Source organism: Arachis duranensis, chromosome 8, assembly GCF_000817695.3.
Source record: "Arachis duranensis cultivar V14167 chromosome 8, aradu.V14167.gnm2.J7QH, whole genome shotgun sequence".
NCBI classification, from domain to species: Eukaryota; Viridiplantae; Streptophyta; class Magnoliopsida; order Fabales; family Fabaceae; genus Arachis; species Arachis duranensis.
This window is the reverse complement of record NC_029779.3, coordinates 25,760,753-25,788,580: the sequence shown is the minus strand read 5'-3', so window position 1 is coordinate 25,788,580 and position 27,828 is coordinate 25,760,753. Positions and strand designations below refer to the sequence as shown.

At 32.8% G+C, this 27,828-nt stretch overlaps 5 protein-coding genes across 8 annotated transcripts; 2 read left to right on the top strand and 3 right to left on the bottom strand.

Annotated features, from left to right (window-relative positions):
* Nucleotides 1-157: 157 nt before the first annotated feature.
* Nucleotides 158-3,901, bottom strand: LOC107461649 (UDP-glucuronic acid decarboxylase 6). 3 transcript variants are annotated; one of them, XM_016080192.3, is made up of 13 exons: nucleotides 3,786-3,901; nucleotides 3,141-3,257; nucleotides 2,589-2,675; nucleotides 2,342-2,429; nucleotides 2,128-2,219; nucleotides 1,895-1,959; nucleotides 1,725-1,813; nucleotides 1,390-1,467; nucleotides 1,188-1,281; nucleotides 1,035-1,101; nucleotides 895-958; nucleotides 760-800; nucleotides 158-575 (listed from the first exon to the last, which is right to left on the bottom strand). In XM_016080192.3, the coding sequence occupies exons 2-13, from the start codon at nucleotides 3,228-3,230 to the stop codon at nucleotides 390-392; spliced, it is 1,041 nt and encodes a 346-aa protein (XP_015935678.1). In that variant the 5' UTR covers nucleotides 3,231-3,257; nucleotides 3,786-3,901; the 3' UTR covers nucleotides 158-389. The 3 variants fall into 3 exon arrangements, with proteins under 3 accessions (XP_015935678.1, XP_052109017.1, XP_015935677.1); XM_052253057.1 differs by having other exon boundaries at nucleotides 3,733-3,887; XM_016080191.3 differs by lacking the exon at nucleotides 3,786-3,901 and adding an exon at nucleotides 3,366-3,575.
* A 484-nt stretch (nucleotides 3,902-4,385) lies between these two features.
* Nucleotides 4,386-7,029, bottom strand: LOC107461674 (uncharacterized). The gene is made up of 3 exons (XM_016080221.3): nucleotides 6,458-7,029; nucleotides 6,204-6,377; nucleotides 4,386-6,116 (listed from the first exon to the last, which is right to left on the bottom strand). The coding sequence occupies exons 1-3, from the start codon at nucleotides 6,995-6,997 to the stop codon at nucleotides 4,422-4,424; spliced, it is 2,409 nt and encodes an 802-aa protein (XP_015935707.1). The 5' UTR covers nucleotides 6,998-7,029; the 3' UTR covers nucleotides 4,386-4,421.
* Nucleotides 7,030-9,974: 2,945 nt separating this feature from the next.
* LOC107461651 (uncharacterized) lies at nucleotides 9,975-13,495 on the bottom strand. 2 transcript variants are annotated; one of them, XM_016080195.3, is made up of 7 exons: nucleotides 13,326-13,495; nucleotides 12,444-12,827; nucleotides 12,198-12,352; nucleotides 11,729-11,824; nucleotides 11,366-11,622; nucleotides 10,996-11,216; nucleotides 9,975-10,742 (listed from the first exon to the last, which is right to left on the bottom strand). In XM_016080195.3, the coding sequence occupies exons 2-7, from the start codon at nucleotides 12,801-12,803 to the stop codon at nucleotides 10,356-10,358; spliced, it is 1,476 nt and encodes a 491-aa protein (XP_015935681.1). In that variant the 5' UTR covers nucleotides 12,804-12,827; nucleotides 13,326-13,495; the 3' UTR covers nucleotides 9,975-10,355. The 2 variants fall into 2 exon arrangements, with proteins under 2 accessions (XP_015935681.1, XP_052109500.1); XM_052253540.1 differs by having other exon boundaries at nucleotides 12,444-12,824.
* A 3,448-nt stretch (nucleotides 13,496-16,943) lies between these two features.
* On the top strand, nucleotides 16,944-17,860 carry LOC107461605 (WUSCHEL-related homeobox 2-like). The gene is made up of 2 exons (XM_016080128.3): nucleotides 16,944-17,300; nucleotides 17,452-17,860. Exons 1-2 carry the CDS (start codon nucleotides 16,964-16,966, stop codon nucleotides 17,772-17,774), a joined length of 660 nt encoding a protein of 219 aa, XP_015935614.1. The 5' UTR covers nucleotides 16,944-16,963; the 3' UTR covers nucleotides 17,775-17,860.
* A 1,753-nt stretch (nucleotides 17,861-19,613) lies between these two features.
* On the top strand, nucleotides 19,614-20,820 carry LOC107461664 (uncharacterized). Its single transcript, XM_016080210.3, has one exon. The coding sequence runs from the start codon at nucleotides 19,987-19,989 to the stop codon at nucleotides 20,734-20,736; it is 750 nt and encodes a 249-aa protein (XP_015935696.1). The 5' UTR covers nucleotides 19,614-19,986; the 3' UTR covers nucleotides 20,737-20,820.
* Nucleotides 20,821-27,828: the final 7,008 nt, after the last annotated feature.

Below are 27,828 nucleotides of genomic sequence, written 5' to 3'. Positions count from 1 at the left end.
TTATGTGGACCTTGTATCAGAGTAAAAGACACATCTCCATACTCTAATAACATTTATCTATTTTCCAAGGGATGTGTTTGCTTAGAAGAAACTCAAAACCCAGAAAATGTGTATAAAGAAATCCAGAAGAATATTAAAACTAAAAGAAAAAAAATCATAAGCAGAAATTTCAATTCAATAAACATTCCAAAATTTGAAGTGACAAGCTGTAGTCTTCTGGCAAATAATAAACATTTAAAGATAACAACTCTTTAAGACTTTAACTATGTGACAATTCAGAAACCAAATTAGAAAGCCATCCAAACCTCCTGAGTATAATAACTATGAATATGAAAAATTTTAAAACTGCAGATTCATCCCTCTTAACATGTATGGACAGAGTGAGGGAGTTAATTGCTCTTGTCAACTCCAAGCCTCAGACGGAAATCCTCCTCCATGCGAGGAAGACCATCGCGCAACTTGATTTTCGGTTCCCATCCCAACAATTCCTTTGCCTGTGATATGTCCGGTTTCCTCTGTCGTGGATCATCCGGGGTGTTCTCCACCATCTTGATCTCCACTTTTGGATTAATAAGCTGAAAAGCATGCATAAAGCATTAACAAAAATATTTGCATTCTCTTTGCAGATAAAAACATAGATGAAATGTGTTAATTTGGTATTGTGCTCATATAAGTCCTTAAGATCAAAATATTTTGTAAATCATACTAGGAGAGATGAAGGCTACTAATATAAAAGGGTAAAACATCTTAAAAACTAACCTCCTTCACTGTCTCAGCAAGTTCAACCATTGTAAATTCGCCTGAAAATGTAAGCATACTCAAATAAGTAACTGAGGCTAAATAAAGGTAAAAGTGAGTGGTATTCAAATATAGGCCTCTCAATATCACTCTTACCTGGGTTTCCAAGGTTGATTGGTCCGGTGTTCGGTCCTTCCATGAGACGGATAAGTCCATCAACCTAAGGCATTTCACAAAATAAATATAAGCAGATTCCTGGTTTTAATACAACAATTAAAACAGATTCAGGTACATACCATGTCTGAGACGTAGCAGAAACTGCGAGTTTGTGTCCCTGGAGATTGGACTGTCAAGGGTTCACCACTATAAAACAACAACAATTACTGATTAGGCAGAAACGAACCAGAATGGAGGGAAGAAAAATGAAGAAGAATGAAGTTAGGCAATACCGAAGTGCCTGAGCAATGAAGTTGCTAACAACACGTCCATCATCAATGTTCATGCGCGGTCCATACGTGTTAAAGATTCTTGCAATGCGTATTTCTAGGGTTGAAGATGAAGAAGAAAAACATCTCAAGGAGTGAAGTCTCTTTGGTAAATTTATACCAGATATATGTCATAAAAGACCAATAATTGAAGGCAAGAAATTACCTAGTCCATGCTGCCTATGATAATCAAACATCAAAGTCTCAGCCACACGCTTCCCCTCATCGTAGCAGCTACGAACTCCTGTTATTAACATATATTAAGTCCTCAGTCTATGTCTACATGAATATGCATAAAAGAAATTATCTGCCTCAATAAGGTGAGCATTCATCAAGGAGCAAATGAAGGGTGGGGATATAAATCAATTAAAGGAAAAATTCCCGGAAAACTCATTAAAGGAACTAGAAGCGAGTTCACAAATTGAAGAGGAAATTACTAACACATAGGATTAACATTTAAGAAGCCAAGGTAAAAGTTAAGGCCGGGAAAAAGGAAATTACCAATAGGGTTAACATTTCCCCAGTAGCTTTCAGGTTGGGGGTGCACAAGAGGATCACCATAAACCTCAGAAGTTGATGTAAGCAAAATCCTGTCAAAAAAATTAGAACCAATTAAGAACAACTTATAGCAGCATTTGAGGTTACGTTGAAAATATAATAGAAATCCGAACCTTGCTCCAACTCGCTTCGCAAGCCCAAGCATGTTCAGTGTTCCAATCACATTTGTCTTTATTGTCTGTAAAGTTATTATTCCCTTACAAATTAGAAAGTCTTTCAAGGTATGACCGATAGAGAAAATGTTCAATTAAAGATGCATGACAGGAGCTTGGTGATGAGCTAGAAAGCAAATTCTTCAGCCTTTACAGGATGGTTAAAGAGATAAAAGAAGACTTCAAAACGATACCTTCACAGGATTGTATTTGTAGAAAATAGGAGATGCTGGGCATGCAAGATGATAGATCTGATCAACCTCAATCAACAATGGCTCCGTAACATCTATGATGGATCAAAGTGAAAATGTGCATCAGTGTCACTGGTTTACTAAGCTATTCAAAGCGGAACATGCTATAATAAGCGCAAGTCTTGGATAGTTGATAATAGAATAGATGAGATAATACCATGACGGATAAGCTCAAATCTTGGATGACCAATCCATTTTTTGAGATTGTCCTTGGATCCAGTGAAGTAGTTATCAGCAACAATGACCTGGTTAAAGACAAGGTTATTGTGGCAGAACTTTGTTAAATCACACATTGTCCTGTTTGCTTTATCATAATTTATTTCATATAAGATGATAGGAAGTTATTTCATTTATTTAGAATTATTTAAACATGAATAAAAATTCTTTAAGTGTAACATGCTGACCTCATTTTTTTCATTTTCCATCAATCTGTCAACCAGGTGAGACCCGATGAATCCAGCTCCTCCAGTGACCAATATTCTCATGTTGGACTGTAATCAAGAAGGAATAATAAATTAATAATAGGTAAAGGTAAAACACAGCATCGATCGAGGTAAAAAGATGTTTCTGTGAAACTAGTGATTCGGGTAAAATCTTATAGCCAAAACACCTAATACAAATTGGATCAAAGATGCATATTTCACCTCTCATATACATAATCCAGAAGCATAGATACAAGTTACAACAAAGAACATAAAAACAGAAAGGGAAAAAAATCACTGAATACAGTTAGTATACAGTATACAGTCTATACTGATCTGTTTACAGTATCAATGTGTGACTTAGAAACAGACTTGTAAACAACAATTGATTCATTGTATCATTAACTAATTATGGTCACATCATATTCAACATATGGGGAAGAAAAAGACATAACATAAACCAAAAGAACATGATGATCACAGTGACTTGTTTGCAACAAAAGAACATGAATTTAAAACGATGCAATGACTCACCTGAAAGAATTTGGAGAAACGCAGGGGAGATGGCAGAGGTGGCTGCTTTGTTGATGTTTGGTGATCTCCATTAGAAGAATTGCTTGCCATTGTCAGAGACCTTTAAAAGTCAAAATCCTGTAAAATAAAAAATTCTAGTGGATAAATAACATTCACAATCCAAATAATCTGGCTTTCAAATCCATTAACTAAAGGGTCAATTCCAGGAAAGAACAGGAACTGAACCTGATGAATAATAGGTCTAGAAAATTAGCAACACAAAACCCTAACCAATCTTCTGATACAAGCATAGAATGTTAATACACCCATTTATATATATAGACAGGAATAAATTAAGATCCCCCACCAAACGGTGAATTTAAAAGGGAATAAAAACATTTATGAATATAAAAAATATAGAAATTTGGAAGAAAAACAATGAGTAATGGAAGCCTTGAAAGTCACGGAAAGTAGGAGGAAAACATAATGAAAGCACCCAGGCAACGACACAGTAATGGAAATCACACCAAACAAATATTCTGAAGTAAACATTCAGAAAAGGGAAAAAAATAAATTAAAAAAACAAACAAAACGCAACCAACAGAAGCCGCACATTGAAATTTGTGTCTTTGACTAATCTGTATAAAATAAAGGGTGTGAATTTACCTGACTAATGAGAAATTGAGGTGTTGATGGTGGGAGAGATCACGGAAGAGTAAGTGAAAGTGAAAGGATGAAACTAGTTGGAGTGTGAAGAACGAAAGCGAATATGCTCTGTTGCTGCATGCGTATGTGAACTGTGAAGTATAACGTTACTATATAATGGCCTGCCGCCTGCCACGTCATTTGTGATGACGCTTATTAGACCTACGTGGACCCCATGTTCTTAACTTCAAATTTTAATCTCTCTTCTATTAATTAAAAAAGATAAGAATTTATGTTTCAATATTATCAATTATCCGCAACGATATTTCGATTCAAACATTTTTTAAAAATATTTTTCTCAATATATAATTAATAGTCCGGTTACAATAATAATGTCAATAGCATGCGTTACTGATTTTGTTCTTGTTTAGGCTTGGTATCTTTTCTTAAATTTTAAAATCAAATATTTAAGAAGCTCAGATTTAGATAACTTTTGTTAAAAACGATTGATTTATTTAAATTAAATTAAATTTTAAGCTTATCTAATATCTTATCTTCTTTACCGCCTTAATAACCATATCAGTATCAAGTTAACATTAACATTAACATAAACGGACTATATCATAAAAATGATTATACACAGCTTGGACTTTAATTTCATTTGTACAAAGCATATAAGTTACATGATATCTCATACAAATTAATCTCGCTATTGGGATTGTTCCACTGAACAAGTTCTTTCATGCACTCTTCAATTTGCATCACCTCTTGCATAATAGTCTTCAAGCAAAAACCCAAAGCACTCAAACTCACCACAATTTGGCTCTTCAACTCTCTCTCATTTTCACCATCATACAAGCTCTCAACAACACTTGTAGACCTTTGAAGAAAAGAGTCTATCTTATTCTCTATTCCTTCCTTGCCCAAAACAGAAAGCATCCATGCATCACACTTAGTTGACTTTCCATGTTCAAGATCACTAGAGATTCTCTTTCTCTCAATCTCCTCCTCAACAACCTTAAGAGATTTCATTCTAGATATTTCCTCCAAATGTTGAATTGAAGAGCAAATCAACTCCTTAATGTGTCCAAGTTCATCTTGTAGCATATTCACATCCTCTTTCTCATCATATATCTCATCCGCCATATGAAATTCTTGTTGGATAAACTTCAATGCTTGATCTCCAAAGTGCAAGAGATCCACCAAATTTGACAATGATTCCAAAAGCTTATTATAACACTCTTCATGAAATTTTAAGAACCAGAAATTAGGCTCAATTTCTGCTTCCACCACAAACTTCCTTAGCTCATTGACTTGTATGCTAAACTTTCTTAATGTATCTTCCAAATCAGTTTTGCCTGTAACTCCAATTAGGCCCAATGATCCAATGGACTCACCAATTGTGACCAAACATTGAGAGAGCCCAACTTTGGCTAAAGTAGAAGCCCTTTTAGGCATGAATATGAGGTCCACAAAAATAGAACATAAAAGCCCAATAAAAGTTTCAATGATTCTTGCAATGGCAAATTCGCTTGGTGGGCCAAAATTTTTCCTACCAAGGATTAGAACAGCCCCAATAACTGCAGATATGCCACCTGCTGGGCCATACATTCGGCTTCTTTGAAGGATGCTTGCAAAAATAAACCATGGAACGAGAGAAAGAAATCTAATTGGCAAAAATCTCTCGAAGACAAAACAGCCCAAAACTCCATACACAGTTCCTAACACTGTTCCTTGGGCCTTTACATTTGCTGCTCTGAATGTGGGCTCCCTTCCTGAAACATAGCTAACTGCAACAGGAAGACCGGCCCAGAACCCATTCTCTTTGCTGTAGGTTAATCCCATGAACACAGCAAGGCCCAATGAGATTGAAAATTTAATTGCTGGAACAAGATTTGTGTTTCCCATTATTATGGCCCAGTTAGCCCAGTTTCCTTTACTGTTTGGGGAAATTTGAGTTTTGTCCTTGTGTATAACACATGATGTACTAGTGAAGGATGTGTTGTGAAGGAGTTTGGCACAAAATAAGAAGAAATAAGTGGGTAAATCTTGGTGGGTTGTTGGCATGGTATGAAATGATTGGAGGAAAGTTGTTGTGGCTTTTGTGCTTGATTCAGGAACAGTTAGGGAAGCCCCATGTTTTGTGGTTAAGGTAACATGTTCCTCTAGTGTGCTAAGGCCATGTTTAAGGTCTTCATTGAGAATAACAATGTTGACTGGGAATGAGTTGGTACTTTTCAAAGCCAATTCCATCCCTCTGAGGTTGGTATCTATCTGTTGAAGCCTCTTCATTGGGACCCAGCAATGCAACCTGAAAACCTTAAGCAGAGGTATCTCCCACCATATGCTATCCTGTTCAAAATGGAATACACATAATAAGATTTTATTTTTAAATAAATCCAGTAATTATTTTTATGTGAAGTTGATAGCTGAACTTACTTGACGGCTGATGATGGCTTGAAAGAGCTTGGTCTGAGTAGTTACGAAAGACTTAGCATGAGTGACTAATGCATGTGCAGACGCAGAATTGATGTCATCCTCGCATATTACCTTTATTAGCACTTGCATTCTCTTCAACATACTCTTCCTTAATACCTTGTAATTTCTCTTTACCTGCACGTACAGCTTATATGTTTTATGTTAGTTTTTATGACTAATTGTATCTGAATACAAAGAATATGAATGGTTATAACCTCGTAAGTGGCAAGACGAGGATAGGGAAGAAGCAAAGCAAGAAGGCTAGCGATGACGCCAAGTGCAGTACTTGCAGCCAAGCGTAAAGGGTGCATGAGAGGATTAGTGTGGACTCCATTAGCATAACCTGTCACATAAACAAGCACTATTTGACCAAGCGATATTCTCTTTGCCAACAAATGCGTTGACCGATCCGAAGGAAGAACCACCACAAAGGCAGCCACAGCGACGGCCACAGCGGTGGTGGCATTGGACAAGCGGGCTGGGTGTACAACCCAGAGGGTGAGCATGGCGGGGCCGATGGCTTGGATGGTGGCGTAGAGGGCGAGCCAGCATGCTCGAAAGGTGTCTCCGAAGGTGGCGTCGTTGATGATGATGAGAACGAGAGAGACGTATGAGAATGCAGGGAAGGTTATGAGGGTTTGAATGGAGGGTGGGCCCAAGAGGGTAACGGAGCCCACTATGGTGCATGCTAGGGCTGTTCTGAAGGCTGAGGCTAGGCATGCTTGCCATAATGCTGGGAATTGGAACCGTGCCATGTCTCTAATTCTTCAATATTATTATTGTGTTACAAAACTTACTATATATAATGAGATTAGAGGCACAAGGCACATGTATGTATTTATTCTCTCATCCATCACCATGCATGAAGTAGTGGATGTGTACGTGGGGCATTTTTTAGGTAGTGGAGTAATGTTTAAGGAGAAATTTTTGGGCTCAGCAATTTTTAAAATATTTGATAATTATTTTATCAGCATAAATATTAAATTATAATTTTTATTAATTTATGTATGTAAATATAAGTATAAATTATTGTTAGTCAAATACTAACAAAAAATGATAATATCTTCTAGTCATATAACATTATTCATATTTAAAAATCAAATGTCTTTTTATATAAAAATATTAATTAAAAGTTTTAAAATTTTCACATATGCAATTAAACTGTTTAATCTAATATTTATTTATAATTATTATCTTTATGTAAATAATCATTTAAAAAAAATTATATTGAAAATAAAATTGTTGGCTAAAACCTTGTTTTCACTTTATACGTAAAACATTTGTGTACAATAATCATAACTTGTGTTTATATTTTTTTTCCTGAAAAACTAATGGAAATTATATATAAAAATTTGAATACGATATTATCCTCATATATATAAATAGTAAATCTTATCTTTATATTTTATCTTTTTGGAATCTCCTGCTAGTAAACTTGCACCAATAAGGAAACCATTTTCCTTTGTCTGAAAGAATAAGCATTGTAGATCGGAGAAACAACTGAAACCGTGCCAAAGGTTAGAAAGGATAAGTATAAGAAACCAATTATTTGGCTACCAATATTTTGCTAATTTTCTGCCAATTTCTGCCAAATATTTGGACTCTAATAGAAAATACCATTTTGATTTTTGATAGTATTGGGTGGTTATGTTTCTTGTAACGTAAATATTTTTTAATTAATGACAACATTTTAAATGCTATGTAGTATATGTGGTTACGATAGATGTAGGAACCAATTTAATTATTTGCTTATACATACTGGTGAGTTATAAAAAAGACAAAGATGAACCTAATTATGTCATGTTCAGAATAGTATAAAAAATTAGACAATATCTAAAACTGTATATAGTAAGAGTGGTTATGCGCTTTGTTAGAGTTAGTGGCATTGGGTTCAACAATGCCGAGACTAAGAAGCAGAAGTTTCCAGGCAAATAAAGGAATCGGCCATGGAAGTGGGATTTTCATAGATATCCACTCAGATTGACTTCCGTTCCAGAATTGTACTGGAACTTTTCCCTTCGCAACGATGAAGGGTCACATGGCCCACCAAATTAAATTCAGCAATGAGATTGCATGTCCCCTTTGATGATTAAGCAACAAATATCACCACATCAATGAATAATGTTTCATTCGTTAAGATTTTATATTCACCCATAGGATATAATAAACAATCTTTATTATTTTTAATTCTAAATTTTAATAATATAAGAAATAAGGTATTCGCTAATATTGATAGAAATATTAATTTTCTAATATTTAGATAGCTAATATTTTTTATCAATATTAACTAATTTAGTCATATAACATTATTCTTTTTAAAATATATATTTAGTATTTCATAAAAAATATTATACAATTATAAATAAGTTTAATTATTTATTTATTATAAATTTAATTATTTTATTATGACAAATTTGATTATTCTAATAATTGGTTATTTAGTTAAAAAATATGAAATACGGTTATAAAATATATATTAACTTATTTTTAATGTATAATATGGTTTAATCTTGTATAAACGAAATAATTTAAAGATTAATAGAATTTATTATTTTTGACCAATATTTTTAGTTATTAGACTATTTTTTTTAGTCTAATAATTTAATATATATTTTTAGTCTACACTTTAAATATTATTAGCTAATTTTACTAGCTAAAAATAAAAAATTCTGTTAGTTCTCTAATATTTTTATTTTAAAAAAGATTGTAAAATAAAACCTATAATATGTCGTCATCTCCAACAAATCAAATTACAATATAATATGGCAACACTATTAGTAATGCATGGTTTTGTATGTTAACTTTCTATGCTGACGAAATAAAATTGAGTTTGAGCTTGTATTTTTAATTTGAGGGAACACAGGAGGACCACACCCACACCCATACCCACCAAGATCATTGTTTCTACTTTCTTGGATTGGATCGTGGATGACGCTAGCGCTCTACACAATTTAATAATCTATTTACGCTTATAAAGGTTTTCTTGGAAACTTAGAAGCAAACCCTCCTATCATATGACCATAATACTTCTCATGTAGGTGGAAATCCTATGTAAGAAAGTAGTGCATCTTTGTCTTATTTTACGCTATAAAAATAAAATACGAATACTATATAGTTTTTCTCCAAATTTAGTGGTGTATTATAGTCTTGAATATTCATTCTCACCCACATTCTTTTTATTTTTTTATTGGTTTATAGTAAGTGTCTCTTCTGGATTTGCACTATTCAGACAATGAATATAGCTGTGTCATGCTGCTGACAGTTTCTGAGATTCTGAGATAAATAAGTGAGATGAGGGACAATGTAAATTAGGGTGATAATGAGTGTTGATAGTAACATGCACATACATAAGGCTCTGTATTTGGGACAGTTTATTTCTTAAAATAGGAAGTGCAGAATTTTAGTGATTTCCTGGTGCATTATGGGAAAATATCAATATTGTCCGTATGATTCTTTCCTGAGATTCCAGTGAACATTCCACTAAATCTGTCACCAGACTCATCCATGCTCCCAATTGCAAATTTACTTATAATGTATTACTTTCAAAATATTGGTTGATTATACCAATTAAATAAGAGTCGGTTTTAAATCAGAAAAACGTGTCTCTGACATTACACGATGTGACTAAGACTTGTTAGAGGACAAAACTAATATGAAGCAAATACAAAAGTTCAGTAAAAGAAATTTGTTATATAAGCTAAATTCTGCTAAATGTCTGAGGAAACATTAACCTCGTGCATAAGGAAAATCTCATTAGCAATATCACAATCTCAACTTTATCATTTTCTCAGTTTTTGTTATCCTTTCTCTCAGCTCCTCCACAGAACTTCAGCATAACGGTAGAACAAAACAGAACACCCCCAACATGCACCAAATCTCAACCGAGTTTTTCTAAATCGATTTCTTATTGCTAACATAAATATAGAGGACTACAGAATATAATAACTGAAGAAGCATTTTTTTTTCCTGACTTAAGGAGTCTTTGATGATTGCTAAGTAATTCCATATCTATATTGCAACCGATAACTATACATTGTTAATTGGACAATGCCACACACTAAGAAGATTTATACAACCAGCAAAAGGAAACTGATTTGGCCAGCACTCTTTGCATTATGATGAGAGGAAATGGTGACTACCGGCATCATACATAACAAATCCAAGAGATATGAAAACCCAAAATATGAGAAAACCTATGAGAACGGTTCTCAACAACTGCTCATAGTTACCAAACGAATGATCTTCGGATTCATTGGAACGATGCAAATGCAATGATGTTGAATCCTCATTGTCACTATCACTAATACCTCCCACATTATCTCCCCTGCTGGTCCCTGCTGTATGAGGTTGCAGCATTCTACCATTGCCAATTTCAGAGCATTCTGAGCAAGTGCAGCAGCCTCCGAGATATGATGGCAGTGCTGGAAGATTATCAGTAAGAACCTTATGATACATCTTCCCTTCCATTTTCAACTTTTTCCGAGTTGTAGGCTCCAAACTCTTTGACAGAAATGAACAAATTAAGATTGTTTAGTAACACCCCTTTTCACATGCTATACTGTGTTAAATTCAACAGATAAGAAACTGAAAATATGATATTATGTAGATGGGTGTTTCACATGAAAATGTAAAATTGCAATTAATCTAAACAATTCATTCAAGATCCATACATTTGAAGACCATCAACCTGATGCAGCTTCTCTTACTACTTTCTAAGTCAATTTAGGCTGATGAAAGAGACAGGAGAGTCTACCTGGATAAAGCTCTGGGCAGTAAAATTAAGAACTTCTGGGAGTCGTATGACAAACAAACAACCAAGACGATTTGGGAAGTGCTCTTGCAGCAGCGAACAACAAGATTTCATCATTTGCATGGGAATTTTCAATGGAGATAACCCTTCACAGTCCACCAAGACAGTAATTTGGGGATTGTCTGCATCAACCAACTGCACGATTCCATGTTCTACATGTGATACTGAAATAACAAAGATTGGATGCCATTAAACAATGGCATAAAATCAATAAGCTAAAAAAACTGAGTTTACCCATGTTATGGAAATGAAAGGAGGGGAGAATCCTGCCCCAACTATTCAAAATACAGCATGTACAGAATGAGAAACATACCCACTGCCTGAGCAAATCGAGGTCTATCTTCAGATGCCAGTGTACTGCAAGCTAGCCCAAGCTTTACAATGAGGCAAGGTCTGTGCATCACATCATATCCATGCCAAAACACAACTTTTGACCACTTTTCCAGCTCTTCTTCAGTAAGAATTCTGTAAGCCTCTCGCCAGCGTACGGTCTTTTTGATTGAGGTAAGGAAGCATGAAAAGTCATTATTAGAAGCTGCATAAAATCTTCGGAGCTCATCATTATTGATTCTGCATAAACACTACAAAATCATGGTCTGCAACAACCGGAGACACCAAGAACTATGATAGTTGTGAATGAGATTCTGTTCTGCAGATGTAGATAACCATAAAATACCTTTCTGGCAAACAAATCCCTTGACTTTCAAGCTCTTGAAAGAGTTGAGACAACCAATATTCAGATTCTAAAATTTTGGAATCTGTCGAGCACTGACTGCAGAAGCATGAAAAGAACAAGTAAGAAAGCTTGCAAGTAGAGCTAAATGATCAAGATACAAAAACCCGTAAAATAAAGTTCGTTTCATTTGACTAAGAACACAGCAACATGTTAATTCAAAGAAGCTGTAGTTATAAAAACACAACAATTCTGGGTTCAATATGCCTCACATATACATACATCATACAGGAGAAGATAAATGATTATTTGAGATAAGTTCTTCAAATTCTTATCCTAGCAAATAAAATTAGAGAACCATACATTCTCTCTTTTCCTAAGTACAAACTTGTACCCGTCAAAAAAATAAAGCACAAAGGGTTAATAGACAAATAGATAAACCTGTGCATGAAGATATAGAGCGTTCATATACCTTGTATTCATATCAGCCTGCACAGTAGATAATTCTGAGGATTTTACTAAATCACTATGTGAATCAGTAACACAATCTGACTTTCCATCACTTAATTTTGATTGGTCAGAGAAAATTGTTGCAATTGAAAGGGCTAGTAGTGGTCTTGATAGGACCTGACAGAATAGAGAATTATATGTTTGCTCCATTAAAATGTAATCAAATACATTTTTTTATGAAAAAGTTCAGAAATCTAGAACAACAAACCTGCATACTTTCCACTAAACCTTTAAAGGGTGCCCATCTCTGAATCCATTGGAAAGGCGGATAACAGAGTATCTGGAGTGCCTGAAGGCCTTTCCATACAAATGGACATTTGCTTTTGGAGAACCTCCTTACAATCTCTAAAGCAGCAACTTTAAGCGCAAAAATTGTGATGCGGCCGACGGCACTGGTTCCAAAGTCACCATCAATCAGTGAAACAAGGTGCTGATGATATCTCAGCACAACAGATTTAGGGCGAGACAAAATCAGTGATTTTCTATATGATTTTTTCCCAGTTGCAACACTGCCTTGTTTGGGGTTCCTGGTCATGTTAGAATTAGAATAGTCCACCATGTCTCCCATGGAGTCTGATGGCTAAGCAAGCTTCTGTGGCAGGCAAGCATGAAATTGAAAGTATATTTTCAAATACAACTCCATTAATCACAAAATTGTCTTCACAATTAGAAATATGTCTTGCCAATCCCTAATTTTAACTTGTTAAAGAAGCACAGCAATTAGCTTATTTTAGCTGCTGGAAGCAACCAAACATAAAGAACTTGAAGATCAAAATGATAACGAAGAGACATATATGTAAAGCAGCATTGCAACTTCAATTAGTTAGAAAACATGTTCAAACAATAATAGCACCTGCCAAAAGGTATAATAGGCTGATGAAAATAACGAATTTCACAAAATCAACCACAGTAGACTCAAGTCAACGAAGAAACACACTTGGTTTGATTCATGCGGGAACCAAAGCCACAATGATGCTAAATTCGTATGAAATTCTATAATTATAGTAATTATTCTATCTATCATAATAAGAAGAATATATAAGCAACGCGAGGAGTAGGATGAGATAAGCTTCAAACTTCAAAGGTTAACCTGAAATTTGATCGGAAGCGATTACGAGGCCAAAAACATGGCTGCAGCAGAATCTGGAATCTGAGCTACGATAATTCAATAGCCGGTAGCCACTGCGGCGGCGCAGGTCGCACCTCATTCATTGTCAACCGTTCATCTCATCGGTCTATCTTTACCATGGACGGTGTCGATTTATCTTTTGGTGGATTCAATGGATTCTCCATTTATGGGCCTATAAAAAATATTATATGGGTCCACCTCCTGGGTTTTTTACATGTTTAAAAAAAATACATTTTTGGTTATATACTATAATTTTATACATTAACGAATATCTATATTTATTTTTTATTATATTTATATATATATAATCATTTAAAGTGTTAAAATAATTTTATCAAAAATAATTTTGATATATTATATTTATTAAGTTATTTTAATTTTAATTGAGTAAATATATCTAATATAAATTTTAAATATTATCATTAAAATTACTTTAATAAAATGTTTTTAAGAAGTATAAACTTTATGGAGTGACAATATCCACAACTTATACTAGTTTTACTCTATACCAGGTAACATCTTCTTGTACATGTCATTATCACATTTGCCTTTGTGTTTGGGTGATTGATTTGATTCAATTACAATTATGTACAACTAAAGCAATTAATTAATTATATCAACTATTTTGTTGTAAAAGAAATAAATAATATTATTATATATGTATAGTATGAGTCTTAAGACTTAGCCTGCTATTTATAGTCTCACTAAATTTTTTATTTTTAATTTTCATTAATATAATTTATTTAAAAATTTAAGCATTTTTTTTTTAAAAAACTAAGTCTCCCAAATATTAATAAGTATTCATATTCATTTTTATCACATTTGACTTTTTAATATAAAGACACACATTAGCTAAAATCTTTTTATATTATAAATTAAAGCATGCCGACAACAAGATAAATAAAGATAAAAATAAAATAAGATAAATACTAAAATTATAATTGAATTTGTGTATTCTGTTCTATAAAATTTTTTTATCATTGTTACGGACTAAAGTAAAAAAGTAGTTTAATAGTAAATATTTGTAAAATTATTATAGAAGCGATCATAACAATAGAATAATAATGGTACACTAGAAATCAATCCCTAATAAGGATGAATAAACATCTTATCAAAATCATAATAAAGTAAAGGCATAGGATTCCCCACCAGAGGCATAATATAGTGTATAACAAAATTCTCATGTAAAATTTTAAATCTGTTAATCATTAATTGATTATGTATGTGTGTTACCATGTATAAGAATCTATGAATTGCATACAAACTGCAACAATTCACCATAGCAAGAATGAGAAGACAAAAAGTCTCGTTCTATATTCTCTTTACATGTCTCATACTTGCAGCTTTTCTAAATAATCATTTCGCTACTGTTGAAATATATCAGGTTATTCATTCAGGTATGCATGCTTGTAACATTTGAAGTCTCTTTAATTTATGATTATTCTTACTTAGCTATAAACCAAGTTGTATATATGTAAACACAATCAAAACACCTCAGCTAATTGAATTGCATGCGACCTTCTTATAGTTTCAGTTTCAGTTGAAGCTGAGAACCATGGAGGGCAATCCAATGCTATATATACATGTATTAACATTTTTTTTTAAAATAAAGAGATTCGAATTTCTCACTTATAAATGAGTAAGAAAAAATTATATTATTTAAATTATAATTCGTTAGACAATATATTTATTCATTTGTAATTATTATTTTAATGTTATATATGAAATCAGGAGAATTTACAAAATAATATATTAAGAAATTAATCATTACTAAATTTACATAGGTGTAAGCTTTATAATAATTTTGATTTAAAAGTGATTATATTGTCACTCTTTTTACTGTATTATTTTTTTATTTTAACAAAATTTAATACAAATCCATTTTAAATTCAAATTAATTAAGAATGAAAATGATAGGGCAAAGAAAAGAGAAAGTAAAGTCCCAATCTCAAAAAAGTAATTGATTATTGAATAACAATAAAAAATAATAAATTTTAATAATTTTTAATATCTTTTATACTGTAACTTTTTATATATTCTTAGAAAAAATAATTATACGTGAATAAAATAGGATTTATTTATGAAAAATATTAAAAATCAGTACTTTTATTAAATTATAATCATTATTTAATTATTAAAAAAATATGTAATCTTATATTATTAAATATAATTTTATATTATTAAAAATATTAGTAATAATTATTAATAATTATAAATTATAAAATATGCTAATCTCTTAACATTACTGATTATTTATATGCTAACTTGTTATAAAATCTCAACAAATTTAGAACGCATAAAACCAAATCCTGCATGTTTGTAGCATTCATGTACCGATTGACACATTTCAACAAATTTCCGTTCCAAAAAATGAAGAATGCAGAATAAGAGGGGAAATATCAAATATGACGTAGCAAAGCAAATCCTTAATGTTGCGTGGTGTTCTCGAACTGCGTGGTAGAAATAAATAAGGCAAGGGGGAATGTGCCATCTGCCACCCATTTTTATGTGTCTTGTTCACGAGGTGAGATGACACTGATAATTAGAGTCGGCTATACTGCTTATTGACCTTTGGTCAATTTAGCAATGTCTACGTTCTTCTCTCTTCATTAAGCCACCAAGACTGCGCATGCCTTTATCATAATAATAATAATAATAATAATAATAATAATGCTTCTAAAATAAATAAAAATAAAAAACAAATAATAAAACATTTTAACGTCATATAAAAATTCCCAATAATGCAGCTAAAATAAAGTAAAATATAGAATAGAGTGCTTAATTTTTTTTCAAAGATAAAATTTTATTCATTAAAAATAGAATTACAAAAAAATCTAACTATTAGATTAGTACAAATAAAATTGGAATTCTTCCAAACGTACTCAAAAGAGTATAATAATAATATTTAATTTAAAACAGAAAATAACACTTCAATATAAAATTGTAGCAAATTCTTGAAGAAGCTTAATTAATTAATAAAATTAAAAGAAAATAAATCTAACTAGACATTGCAACATATGGATAGACGAGAGACACTTATTCGCATGGTGCAGGGCGGCTTATCATTAATGAGAGAGAGATTATGAAAAACTAATAACCAGCGGAGAGAGAAAATCAGAAAGGATATCAATAGTCGAGACGAGAGTAAGATTATGCTGTTTCTTTAATTTTGTTTTTGGTGCCTAAACATCTCTCATTACTTGTCACTTATTAATTAATTAGTAATTAGTAATCTTAATATATAAGCAGAGTATGTGTTAATTAAATATATTATATAATAGATGTATGTCGTGGATAACTATTATTATTAGGATCAGCAATAGCATGCTTAAAATGTTGGGAATGACAAATTAAAAAAAGGGAGAGATGAATTGAAGGTGAGTTAGAGCATGAAAGGATGCGGTTGGGTAATGAAATTAGTAGCAGGTTAGGGGGCAGGGTCGCTTTGGAAGTTGAATTAAGATGAGATGCTAGTAATTAATATAAAAGATGATTAAGATCAAGAGTTGATGAAACCCAACCCATACTACTAATAACTATTAATACTCTTAAAAAGCATAATAAGTACTCGATCGGCATCATAGATTTAGATACTACTAATGGAGGAGAGTGTTGCGGCAGGATCGTCATCATCGTCGTCAAGTTGTTCACGATGGAACCCAACGAAAGAGCAGATAAGCACGTTGGAGGAGATCTATAACCAGGGAGTGAGAACTCCAAACCCTAAAGAAATTAAGGAGATTATGGAGAGGCTCAAGGTTTATGGTCCCATTGAAGGTAAGAACGTCTTCTACTGGTTCCAGAATCACAAAGCCAGGCAGAGACAGAGGCAAAAAGATCATCATCAACAACAACTACGTCTTCAACAACACCATCATCATCATCCTTATTTCAATCGCTTTCTCAATTCCATCTCTCCCCCGATTTCTCCTACCGGTTCTTTCATTCTCCTCTCATCTTCTTTCATTTTCACTTACTACTATATGCATGCTTTCTGCACAGTCACGTTGACTCATCAAATATATGTTAATGTTCACTATTCATTATTGACTTTCCATTGACATTCGAGTCTTCCACAACATTTCAGTGGTACGTAGCCCGGCATATGGGTTGGTACAGAGTGAAATTGGGCACTTTCAAAATCAACACTCAAATATGGTGGTAAGCCCAAGGACTGATCAAGCATTGCCTGTGATGATGATGCCACCTCAGCCCATTAGCCCAAGGATTGAGGATGTTGTGCCAATGATGATCCCACCTGAGCCCATCCACCCAAGAACATTGGATCTGTTTCCGCAGCACCCAACTGGCACTTTGGCAGCAGGCAGGGCAAGACAGCAATCTAATCATGAACTTGCAAATCACAACTTCATTGACTTTTTCACTTCTCCAGGCCGGGACCAACCTTGACTCATTGTTATATACTAAACTCTAACTCTCGGAAGTCGGAACTGATTTTTTGCTTCCACAATTGGATAGGATAGTTCGTTATAAAACTCTTGGACTTTCTTAGTTAGTGCTCTTTTTCTTTTATCTATTATTAATAGTATTGAATCTAGTCTTGTTAATTATCAAGCTTATATTATTCATGTTATGCCATGCCAACTAATTAGGTAAAATACAAGAAAGCGAAAATGTAATATAAACAGGTCATGCATGTACGTTATGTAGCATATGAGAAGATTCTCTGGCACCGAGTCTTATTTATGATGATATTTTTCAATTGAATATTTCTGTTTTTATTTATTCTGGTCATATTTAGCACGGAAATCAAATAGCAAGAATACGAATTAAGAAGCTTCGTTTCATTACGAGTGAAGCCAAAGCGATTCACCTTATTTTATCTAAGTGACTTTTATTCCATTAAGTTATGCTCTTTTGGATGAGCGTTATTATGTTCCTTTTCCTTGCCACAGAATTAAACTTATCTTAATTTTCAATTTTTTCCTCTTAGGATATATGCTTTCATATTTTACTCTTGCTAACTAACCCTTCTTGTTAAGTCATTCTTTTTCTATATATTTTTGTCATATACTTTTTATTAGAAACCTTAACATTTTTGGATACCACCATCATACTTTTATTAAATGCTTAATTAATAGTTTTCTAGCATATACTTGTATTATAGATAATCTCATTTTAATGGTTTTGTTTGTCTATGCTTATAGGATAAAATGCACCTTTAAAAGAAAAAGCCTATTTTTTTAGTTAAATATAGTATGTCAAAGGGTTTTTTTATTTTATAAGTTAAATAAATATAATAATTATTGAAATAAATAATTTAAAAATATTTACCGAAATAAATATCCTGTAAACGAGATACACAATTTAATCTAAAATTTTTTATGTATTCTTTTTGAGTACTAATTGATCAAACATATCTATTTTAATTTCTTTTTTCAACCTTTTTTATGTACTAATTACATACTAAAAATTTAAATTATCTTGTATCATTTACATTGTAAACGATATAAAAAATTGAGTATTTATTTCTATAAATATTTTTTAAATTATTTATTTTAGTAATTATTATATTTATTTAATTTATAAAAATAAAACACCCGAATGTCAAAGCATAAAAAACTTACAAAACCTTTATTGAGAAGCAATTTGGGATAGACGCCATTCAAGAGAGAAAAATACTTGCAAAAAGATTAAGATTACAAATTTATCTCTATATATTTTTTTAAAGGATAAATATATCTATTTAAAAAAAATTATAAAATGCTCACCACTATTATTAAAAGGATAAAATAGCTAGTGTTTTCATTTAAAAATTATGTAATTGTTTTACTTTATACCAATAAGTAAATATACAATAAAATAATTACCTTTTATTTAAAAAAAATTCATGTTATGCAAAATAATTTTGTATTCATTACCTTAATTATACTTTTATATAAAAAGTACTTATATTTTTTATATCCAAATAACTTAGAAATATTAGGTGTTAGAAATATGATTATTGTAATACTAGAAGTATAATTATCTTATTGGAAATAGATCCTTTAATTTTTTTTTTCAATTTTTTTTATTTTGTAAAATTTTATCTCTTCCCATTTAACATCTTCTTTTAAAAAGTATATCATAAAAGATCATATTTTGTAAAAATAATTTAAAAAAAAATTAAGATGATCCATTTGGTAATGTTGGAATAGTGGCAAGCTAAGGCACACGGTTTTACCAGCCCATGCGTGGCATGTGAGGTGTTCTGTTTCATCAGCCACATTTTTTCACCCAAACAAAACAATAGAAGCTAATGCCCCTGTTTTCTATAAACCAAAACCATATTCCTTAACCCTTACAATAATCAAGCAACACAACAAAACTAAACTAGACCACTCTGTCTTCTTCAATCCCTCACAACTACTTCCTTATTACTTAATTAATAATTAGTAGCTTTATTAGAGATAGCTTAGCTTAGCTAGCTATAGAGAGCTTCAAAGGTAAGAATTGAGTGGCACTAAGCTAAATTAGTATCATATCTTTACACCCTTTAATCTCTCTCTTAATTCTTTCTTCCTAGCTCGTAGCTAGCTTTCAACCATCACCGAAAAATTTGTTTCTTTGTACTTGTATGATGAAGATGATGTGATGAAATTCCCTTGCTAGAAAAAGGGCCATGTCTTTGTGTGTGTTAAGTATTGTTTTGAGCCTTGTCTTTGCTTTTCTCCTTCTTGTTTTTGCTGCACAGCTTTTCTATTTCTTGTGGTGGAGAAACCATACAAGAACACCACCATCATCATCATCATCATCCTCAGATATTGAAATGGGTCAGAAGAGTAATAATAATAGTGACCCGTCAAAGGGTCTCTTTCATTATTGGGTTTGCTGGAAGGTTCCACGAACCGTGCATGCTACTTCAGGGAAACCAGAGTTGGGTAATAATAATAATAATAATAATGGTGGAGAAGAATTCCAAGGTGGTAGTGTGGAATCAGAGTTGATGAGGCTGCACAATCTTGCAGGTCCTCCAAGGTTTCTCTTCACAATCAAAGAGGAAACCAAAGAGGAGTTGGAATGTGAAGATGGAAAATCAAGAAGCTTAAGTGATCTTATGTGTGCTATAGACACACCTTGTTCTTCACCCTTCAAATGTTCTTTGGAATTCAACCCTCTCTTTGAATCATCATCAGAAGAAGAATCAGAGTTCAATAGGTTTAGATCCTCGCCACCTCCAAAGTTCAAGTTCCTGAGGGATGCAGAGGAGAAATTGTACAGAAGACTCGTTGAAGAAGGTAGGAGAAACACACTCTTTGGGCTCAAAGATTCTTCTTCTCAACATGTAACAGGTTCATCTCAGGTTCTGCCATTGCCATCTTCTCCTTCAACATTCATACCCCTTCAAACCCCATCATCCATGCTCCATTAGTTACATTTTTTTAATTACCCTGCCTCTTTATTGTGTTAATTAAATAGTTTTAATGCTTTACAAATAAATCATTTGCTTCCTTTATTTTATTTTGAGTAATTTCTCAACCTATTCCTTGAATGAATAAAGATATGAAACCAGAAAATATAAAATGCATTATATGTCCAAATTGGTCCCTAACATATTTTCGTCCTTCAAAAAAATTTTATTACATTGACATCTTTAAAATAAATTTATCTCTTGTTTTTATTGGATAACTTCTTTTCTTATAATTAAAATAATGGGAGACAAATTTGTCAAATATAGCTTACACGTTGAGATGAGATTGATTAAACATAAATATATATATATATTTTTAAGCTATTTTATTGTGTGGTCTTTGAAATGATTGGTGTGGTGGGCATATATTCTGCAAGAAGGGCATGGAATGCCAACAAATTGAATGCAAACTGACATGCTCTTAAAACGGTAGTTAAGATGCTGCTTATGAAGCAAAGGACTTATGTGGGGTAATGTGGTTTTTGTCCATTGCTCATGTTTTGCTGTATCCTCAACAAGTTTAATCATTCATGTGAATGATGCTTGTTTCTTATACCAACAATCTTCTTAATTTATATAAGGATCTCAATGATTCTTTCTCTTTTTTTATTATTAGAAATTTCCCCAATAATTTTTCCCGTACTAATGTAATCGCTTTAATTTGTTTCTATAATAATCATGCTGCTCATATGCGCCTAGCTGTATGTATGTATGTGCCTCTTGTTTTATGTATCGGCATCATAGTTAATAGTTATTACCTATCAATTAAATGTTAATGTGCAAACATGTCACATGTGTCTGAGTAAGATCTAACATGAAGTGATGGGAATTTGTAAGGTTGAATCTGACTATCTAACTCAGCATTAAGAATTGGAATGTTGATAGTGCTGCTTTAGTGAAAAATTCCATACAAGTAACCTATAAAGAAAAATTACATTTGCACTATTTTTGTGTATATTTTTTGTATAGTATGAAAAACAATTTTTATCTTCTCTACCTTTTTATCAATCATTTTTAACAATGAAAGTAAAACATATATATAAATGTGGTGTACATATATAATAATATTTTCTAACTTGTTTTTTCTTCTTTAAGAAAATTCATTAATCTCGTAGTATGTTGATGAATATCAAAACATGGGATGAATCTTATCATGTCAAATGTCATGTTTGGTACTCCATTGTCTAGCGACAAGTATTTTTTTTTTTTGTTTTCACTACTGCTTTTACCGCCTTTTAAAATGCGGGTATATAAAAAATACACTCAAAATATTTCTAAAAGATCAAAGAACAAAATTGTTCTAAAAACTTTTAAAATGTGGCAAAATTAGTGTAAAATTTTCTTTATATAAGTGGTAATCTTTTTTATATTTGACAAACTACTTGTGTATTTGATCTAAAAATTAGAGCAAAATTTCAATCTCTAAATCACTTTTTTTGCCAATTATAAAAAATTATAAAAGAAAATCCACTTTGCAAATTTTAAAGATGAAAATGTCTTTTTTATATTATTATTCTTGAAAAAAATTACATCAATATCTATCTTTTAAAATATATTTTGAGAAATATTGACAATATTTAGTTATTTTTGTTATATTTAAAAATATTTTAAAAATTATTTGTCATTGTAATTTTAACTATTTTTGTCAGCGGAGCATGTCTGATTGTTTCCTCTGTAAACCGCACCTTAGAGTTAAAGACAGTGAAACTACACTACTTTGGAGAGCAAATTGTGGAAAAGCTTAAATGAACAGTAGATCATTGAATTTAACAGTGGAAAGCTTCAACATTCAGTTTATGGTGCTTTGTGCTATTATATGAAATTTTGGTGGGATTCATATCTTATTATTTTAACGTACAATGTAGAGCCATTTTTTCTTTTCTTTTTTTTTTTCTTATGAAATGAGTTAAGAGAGTAAAACATATAAATACCTATTAGACCAACATTATTTCATATTGATTAATGGATGGATGGATATACATTATAATGTTTAGATATGATTTACTGTGTTGAATAGATGAGGTTGTCTTAATCAAACACAAGGTGACAAATTAATGTGTCTATGAACTTTTACCTAAACAACAAGTGAGGTCGTTGTTGTCACGCGATTAGACCTAAAGTTAGCAGCTCCACCACCTTTGAAATTTAATTCTTTTTATTTGCAAAGTGTGAAGTGCTACCCTAACGATCACAATTTGAATAATTCAATTAGAAAGAAACAATGTGGCACTCACAATTCAGAAGTAAGAATTGTTCATTCAATAACAGCTGGAAAAAAAAAAATCGAATATTCAACACTATTTATTATTGTTCCGATCCATGTGAAATCAGTCACACCATAAAACTCAGTTCGTGGTCCTCATTTCTATTTACAAGTCAATTTGTCGGGTCCACTTTAACTAAATTATTAGCATTCTTACGTGTTTCTAATCAGTCACTAATTTGGCTTCCCTGAATCATATATAATATAATCTACCCCACTAAAAGAAATAATGTTGATATATAAGTTGCTAATTATATTATCACATTTATCCATAATATCTCCTCTCTTTTTCCATAAGAAGTTGTGGTCTTGAAGATGTTTGACAAATGATGTTGACTAACATGTTATTGTAGTGATGATATACATTTATTTGTTGCTTAGCACGTTTAATTTATTTACTTACTTACCCCTCAGGCTATTATATTTTAGAATTATTATATTCTTGAGATTATTGATTATCATGGCTTGAATTAGGAGCAACATATATACCAACATTCTATAAGGTTGCAATTAAAAATGCTGTTCTTTGATCATGGTGTGGTATCAGTATCTGTTTCCCACTTTCCATTCAAACAATAAATTAACCTGCAATATCTGGCCAAAAAAATGAATTTCATGAACCCTAATCTGATCTGATGGAATTTACTATTTTTGGATGTAACAAAATAGAGTAGGAAATGAAGTTAAACCTGACATGTTTTCAATAGTAACAAGTGTACTAATAGTACTTATATTATACAGGTACGAATTTAAATGTAGAAAAATAACAAACTATACAGTATAAAAAATAGTATCATATTCATTTGGCAAAAATCCAACAGCTGTCTCTGATCTCTCCTATTGTTTTCGGAAAATGAAGTGATGAGATATCCTTTTCCGTTCCTTTTTTCTTTTCTTTCCAAGTTTGCTTAATTAGCTAGACTATTAGTCTTCTAATTCGACAATTACGTCACTGTAGATCTCTCATCCTCTGCTATATATGATTGCTTTTGGAAAGGGTTGAATAATACATTTGTACTAAGTAAAAAAAATAAAATAACAATTAATAACAAAATTTCTGGTTATTTAAGGGTTTTGTGTGTGTGTGTGTGTGTGTCATGGGTCAAATGGCTTTACAGGATATAATGGGCAACGGCCCATGAGGATATAATGGGCAGAAATTCTGGCCCATACCCATGTTAATTTTAGGCTTTTAGCTGCAAGTTCCTTAAATAGGTTCCCCGGCCCATATCCATGTTTTTTGAAAAGACTAATACACATCAAAATATGAGTTAATACTCAAATTGGTACCTAAGATTTGGATGACTTAATCTGACCTTTGAAATTCCAATGAACTAAATTTGAACCTCTAATTTTTAATAAGTGACTCATATTAGCCCTTATGTTAATCTTCATTAAAGACATGCTTACTTGCAAGGTTGTCAAACTCGCGAGTCTAGATAAACTCGTAGAGCTGACCTAAACTTGACTCATAAACATATATATATATATATATATAGTCAAATATAGGCATTCGGACTTAACAATTTCAACATCAAAACACATAATAATTAACATAATACTATAATTATAACAAGTACTCTAGAACACACATTTAAATTCTTCACAAATATGCATCTAGTTCAACATAAAATACATAATCACACAATCAAAGCTCATAGAATATATACAACCGAAAAAAAAATAAAACAACAAAGCAACAATTAAAATTCTAATAAACTAAAAGTCTAAAACTGAAATTCTCCAATATCTTCATCTTCCATTGCATCAACATCATCATCTTCACCATCTTTATTAGAAACCTCATTTCTTTCAAGTTCAAGTTCGACATAGCCAACAAAATCATAATCATTCACATGTTTGTATTTTTGTCCTTGAATAAACAAATCAACAAACCAAATAATTGATTTAGCAAAGTTATCCACTTATTTTTATCCATCTCTAGAAAATGATTAGAAATTATTTTAGAATTATCCACTAAATTATAGAGTTTCATATTCGATTGCAAAGTTATCCACTAAACTAAACAATTGCAAAGTTGGTTATTACATTGTTATCCACTAACAGTTGCAAAGTTATCTACTATCAAAGTTGATAAATTCAGATATGAGATTTTAGAGTTTCAGACATTCAGATTCAGTAATAAGTAACAACTAACTAACATTAACAAGTAACAACTACAAATTACAAAAAATAGCAATTAAGAATAGACTAAACTAACACTAACAAGTAACAACTATAACATGCAGCAATTCAGTAACTTCTTTTTTTAACATACGTGAATTTGAATGGCTAAATGGAGTAGGCTCAGTTGAGGAACCAAACATTGATGTGATGTGCAGGCAGACAAGAACGAACGGTGTCAGAGTACGCGATGACTTGGTAGAGGACGTGACGAATCGGCAGAGGACGGCAGGACGCGACAAACGACGGCAGCGTGGCAACAGCAGAAGCTCCATGAGTCCACGAGCTTTGATGCAAAACAGGTCAATAGAAAGCAGAATGAGAGAGTGAGAGTGAGAGAATGGCAGAGAGGGAGACAGTGATGAGCTATTTGGGGAACGACGAACGGTGGCGAGGGATGGACGGCAGCGAGGGACGGACAAAACACGAAGAGGACTTGGAGAAGAGAGTGACTGAGTGAGTGCGGCGAGCAAAGTGAGGGATTTAGCTGTTTAGGGTTACGTGCATACATTGCTCCCTTTCTTCCTTTTTTTATTTTTTATTTTTGGGCCCAAAATGGCGTCGTTTTGGCGAAAAAGGTCAAACAAAGCAAACACGCCAACTCGCTCATAAACTCGGGAGTTTGACAGAGTTTATGCGAGTTTACCCGAGTCTATCTGAGTCTACTCAGAAACGAGTTTATGTCCGAGTTAACTCGATTCCACTACTGATGTGTGAAAAATAATCCAACACAAAACTCACCGGCAAGTATACCGGGTCGCATCAAGTAATAATAACTCACATGAGTGAGGTCGATCCCACAGGGATTGAAGGATTGAGCAATTTTAGCTTAGTGGTTGATTTAGTAAAGCAAATAAGAGTTGATTTGAGTGATTTGTGTTCAACAGAAGCTAAATTGCATGGAATTTAAAGGGAGAGGGATAATTGACAAAAATTTAAAGTGCAGAAGAATTAAAAGAGCTGAATCTTAAGGTGCAAGTAAGGTAAATTGCAGAAACTTAGATTGCAAGAAACGTAAATAACTGAAACTTAAAATGCAAGAAACGTAAATAACTGAAACTTAAAATGCAAGAAATGTAAATGGCTTGAATCATAAAAGGGAATTGGGAGCTGGGATTGCAGAATTTAAACAAAGGAAAGTAAATTGCAAAGGACAGAAAAATAAGAGATGAATTGAACTGAAGTAAATCTCAAACAGAGAAGTGATTAAGCTTGAAGCAACCTTAGCAGAGGAACAGAAAAGAAATTTAAGATCTCAGGGGTCAAGAGACTAGAAAACCAAGTCTAGATCTCACTACCTTCCTTGATCCAATTCAGAAAAACAATTCAAAGCAAAAGGAAAGATGAAAATCAGTAAGGAAACTTGAATTATGTAGAAAAAGAAACAAAGAGATCTTAAGGTGAGATTGAGACAGAATTTCCTCAGTTCTTCACACCCAAGACTCAAGCAAGCTTTGCAGAAAAGAAAACAAGAAAATCCAGAGGAAGAGAACTCAATTCTCCTCCCAATTCTCCAAGATCCAAAATCAAAATAAAAACTCTCCAAATTACAGGTGAAAAATACTAAAAGAAGGAAAAAGTTTCTCTCTAAATCATACTAGCTTCTATTTATACACTTCCTATTTTTGATCTTCAAGCCTTGAATTGGGCTTTTGGCCTTGATGAATTTCGGTTGAAGATGCTCCAAATGATTGCTCTTGATCTTGAGAAGAGATCTGTGTGAAAATTGGATGCTGGTGCTTCAAGTTTGAGTCAACGTTTTTGTGCCAACGTTGACTCAAACGCCACTTTAAATCATATCAGTAAAACCAGAAAGGTTTGCTGTCATTGGCGTTTGACCCAACGTTGGAGGGCCAACGTCCGCTGATCCACGCGTTCGCGTAACATGCGCTTCCGCGCACCTTGCCAAAATTGCTCATCCACACGTGCGCGCACTGTGCGCTTGCGCGTGGATGTATATTATCCAATTTCCAGTTTGATCCAGGGAAGGATGACGTTGGCCTCAGTGTTTGACCTCCAACGTTCCCTCCAACGTTGGCATTTTCACGCGTGCGCGTACTTCACGCTTAGGCGTGCATTGCCTTTTTCCAGGTGCGCGTACGCGGCAATGGTGCGTGCGTGTCGATTCAACTTTTTCCAATCTCAATTCTAGGATGAGCATCGAAGATGTTGGAGGTAGCGTTTGAGGTAACGTTGGACCCCCAACGTTCGATTGTGGCGCGTGCGCGCACTATGCGCTTCCGCGCACATCGGTCAAAATCCCTCAGTGACGCGTACGCCTGCTGCACGCTTCTGCATGGATGTCAATTTTTGCTTTTTTTCACGCGTACGCGTCGCTCAAAATTCCCTTAGCTCCAGAATTGGCTCTTTCATCACCACGTTAGGGTTAAAGTTGGATCTCCAACGCTTCCTCAAACGTGAATATCTGCAACTTATGCTCTGTTTCTCTTCTCTAAGTCTCTTTTTTTCAACCTTCTTCCATGCCTTTCTTCACCTGTTATCAACCAACAAATGCATCAAAGCTATGCCAAAATCTTGAGAATTCTTATCATTCCTAATACACAACTAATTACAGCATAATTCTCATGAAATTGCATCAAATTACT

What these genes read in the sequence shown, in the direction of transcription:
- LOC107461674 (XM_016080221.3), bottom strand. Translation starts at nt 6,997, where the DNA reads ATGGCACGGTTCCAATTCCCAGCATTATGGCAAGCATGCCTAGCCTCA. An exon ending in CTCGTCTTGCCACTTACGAG is followed by an intron (nt 6,378 to 6,457) that starts GTTATAACCATT and finishes CTGTACGTGCAG; the next exon opens with GTAAAGAGAAATTACAAGGT. An exon ending in AAGCCATCATCAGCCGTCAA is followed by an intron (nt 6,117 to 6,203) that starts GTAAGTTCAGCT and finishes CATTTTGAACAG; the next exon opens with GATAGCATATGGTGGGAGAT.
- LOC107461605 (XM_016080128.3), top strand. Translation starts at nt 16,964, where the DNA reads ATGGAGGAGAGTGTTGCGGCAGGATCGTCATCATCGTCGTCAAGTTGT. An exon ending in TCCCCCGATTTCTCCTACCG is followed by an intron (nt 17,301 to 17,451) that starts GTTCTTTCATTC and finishes ACAACATTTCAG; the next exon opens with TGGTACGTAGCCCGGCATAT.
- LOC107461651 (XM_016080195.3), bottom strand. Translation starts at nt 12,803, where the DNA reads ATGGGAGACATGGTGGACTATTCTAATTCTAACATGACCAGGAACCCC. An exon ending in GTTTAGTGGAAAGTATGCAG is followed by an intron (nt 12,353 to 12,443) that starts GTTTGTTGTTCT and finishes CTATTCTGTCAG; the next exon opens with GTCCTATCAAGACCACTACT. An exon ending in CAGGCTGATATGAATACAAG is followed by an intron (nt 11,825 to 12,197) that starts GTATATGAACGC and finishes ATGCTTCTGCAG; the next exon opens with TCAGTGCTCGACAGATTCCA.
- LOC107461649 (XM_016080192.3), bottom strand. Translation starts at nt 3,230, where the DNA reads ATGGCAAGCAATTCTTCTAATGGAGATCACCAAACATCAACAAAGCAG. An exon ending in ATTTGAGCTTATCCGTCATG is followed by an intron (nt 2,220 to 2,341) that starts GTATTATCTCAT and finishes GATCCATCATAG; the next exon opens with ATGTTACGGAGCCATTGTTG. An exon ending in TCATAGGCAGCATGGACTAG is followed by an intron (nt 1,282 to 1,389) that starts GTAATTTCTTGC and finishes CTTCAACCCTAG; the next exon opens with AAATACGCATTGCAAGAATC.
- LOC107461664 (XM_016080210.3), top strand. Translation starts at nt 19,987, where the DNA reads ATGTCTTTGTGTGTGTTAAGTATTGTTTTGAGCCTTGTCTTTGCTTTT.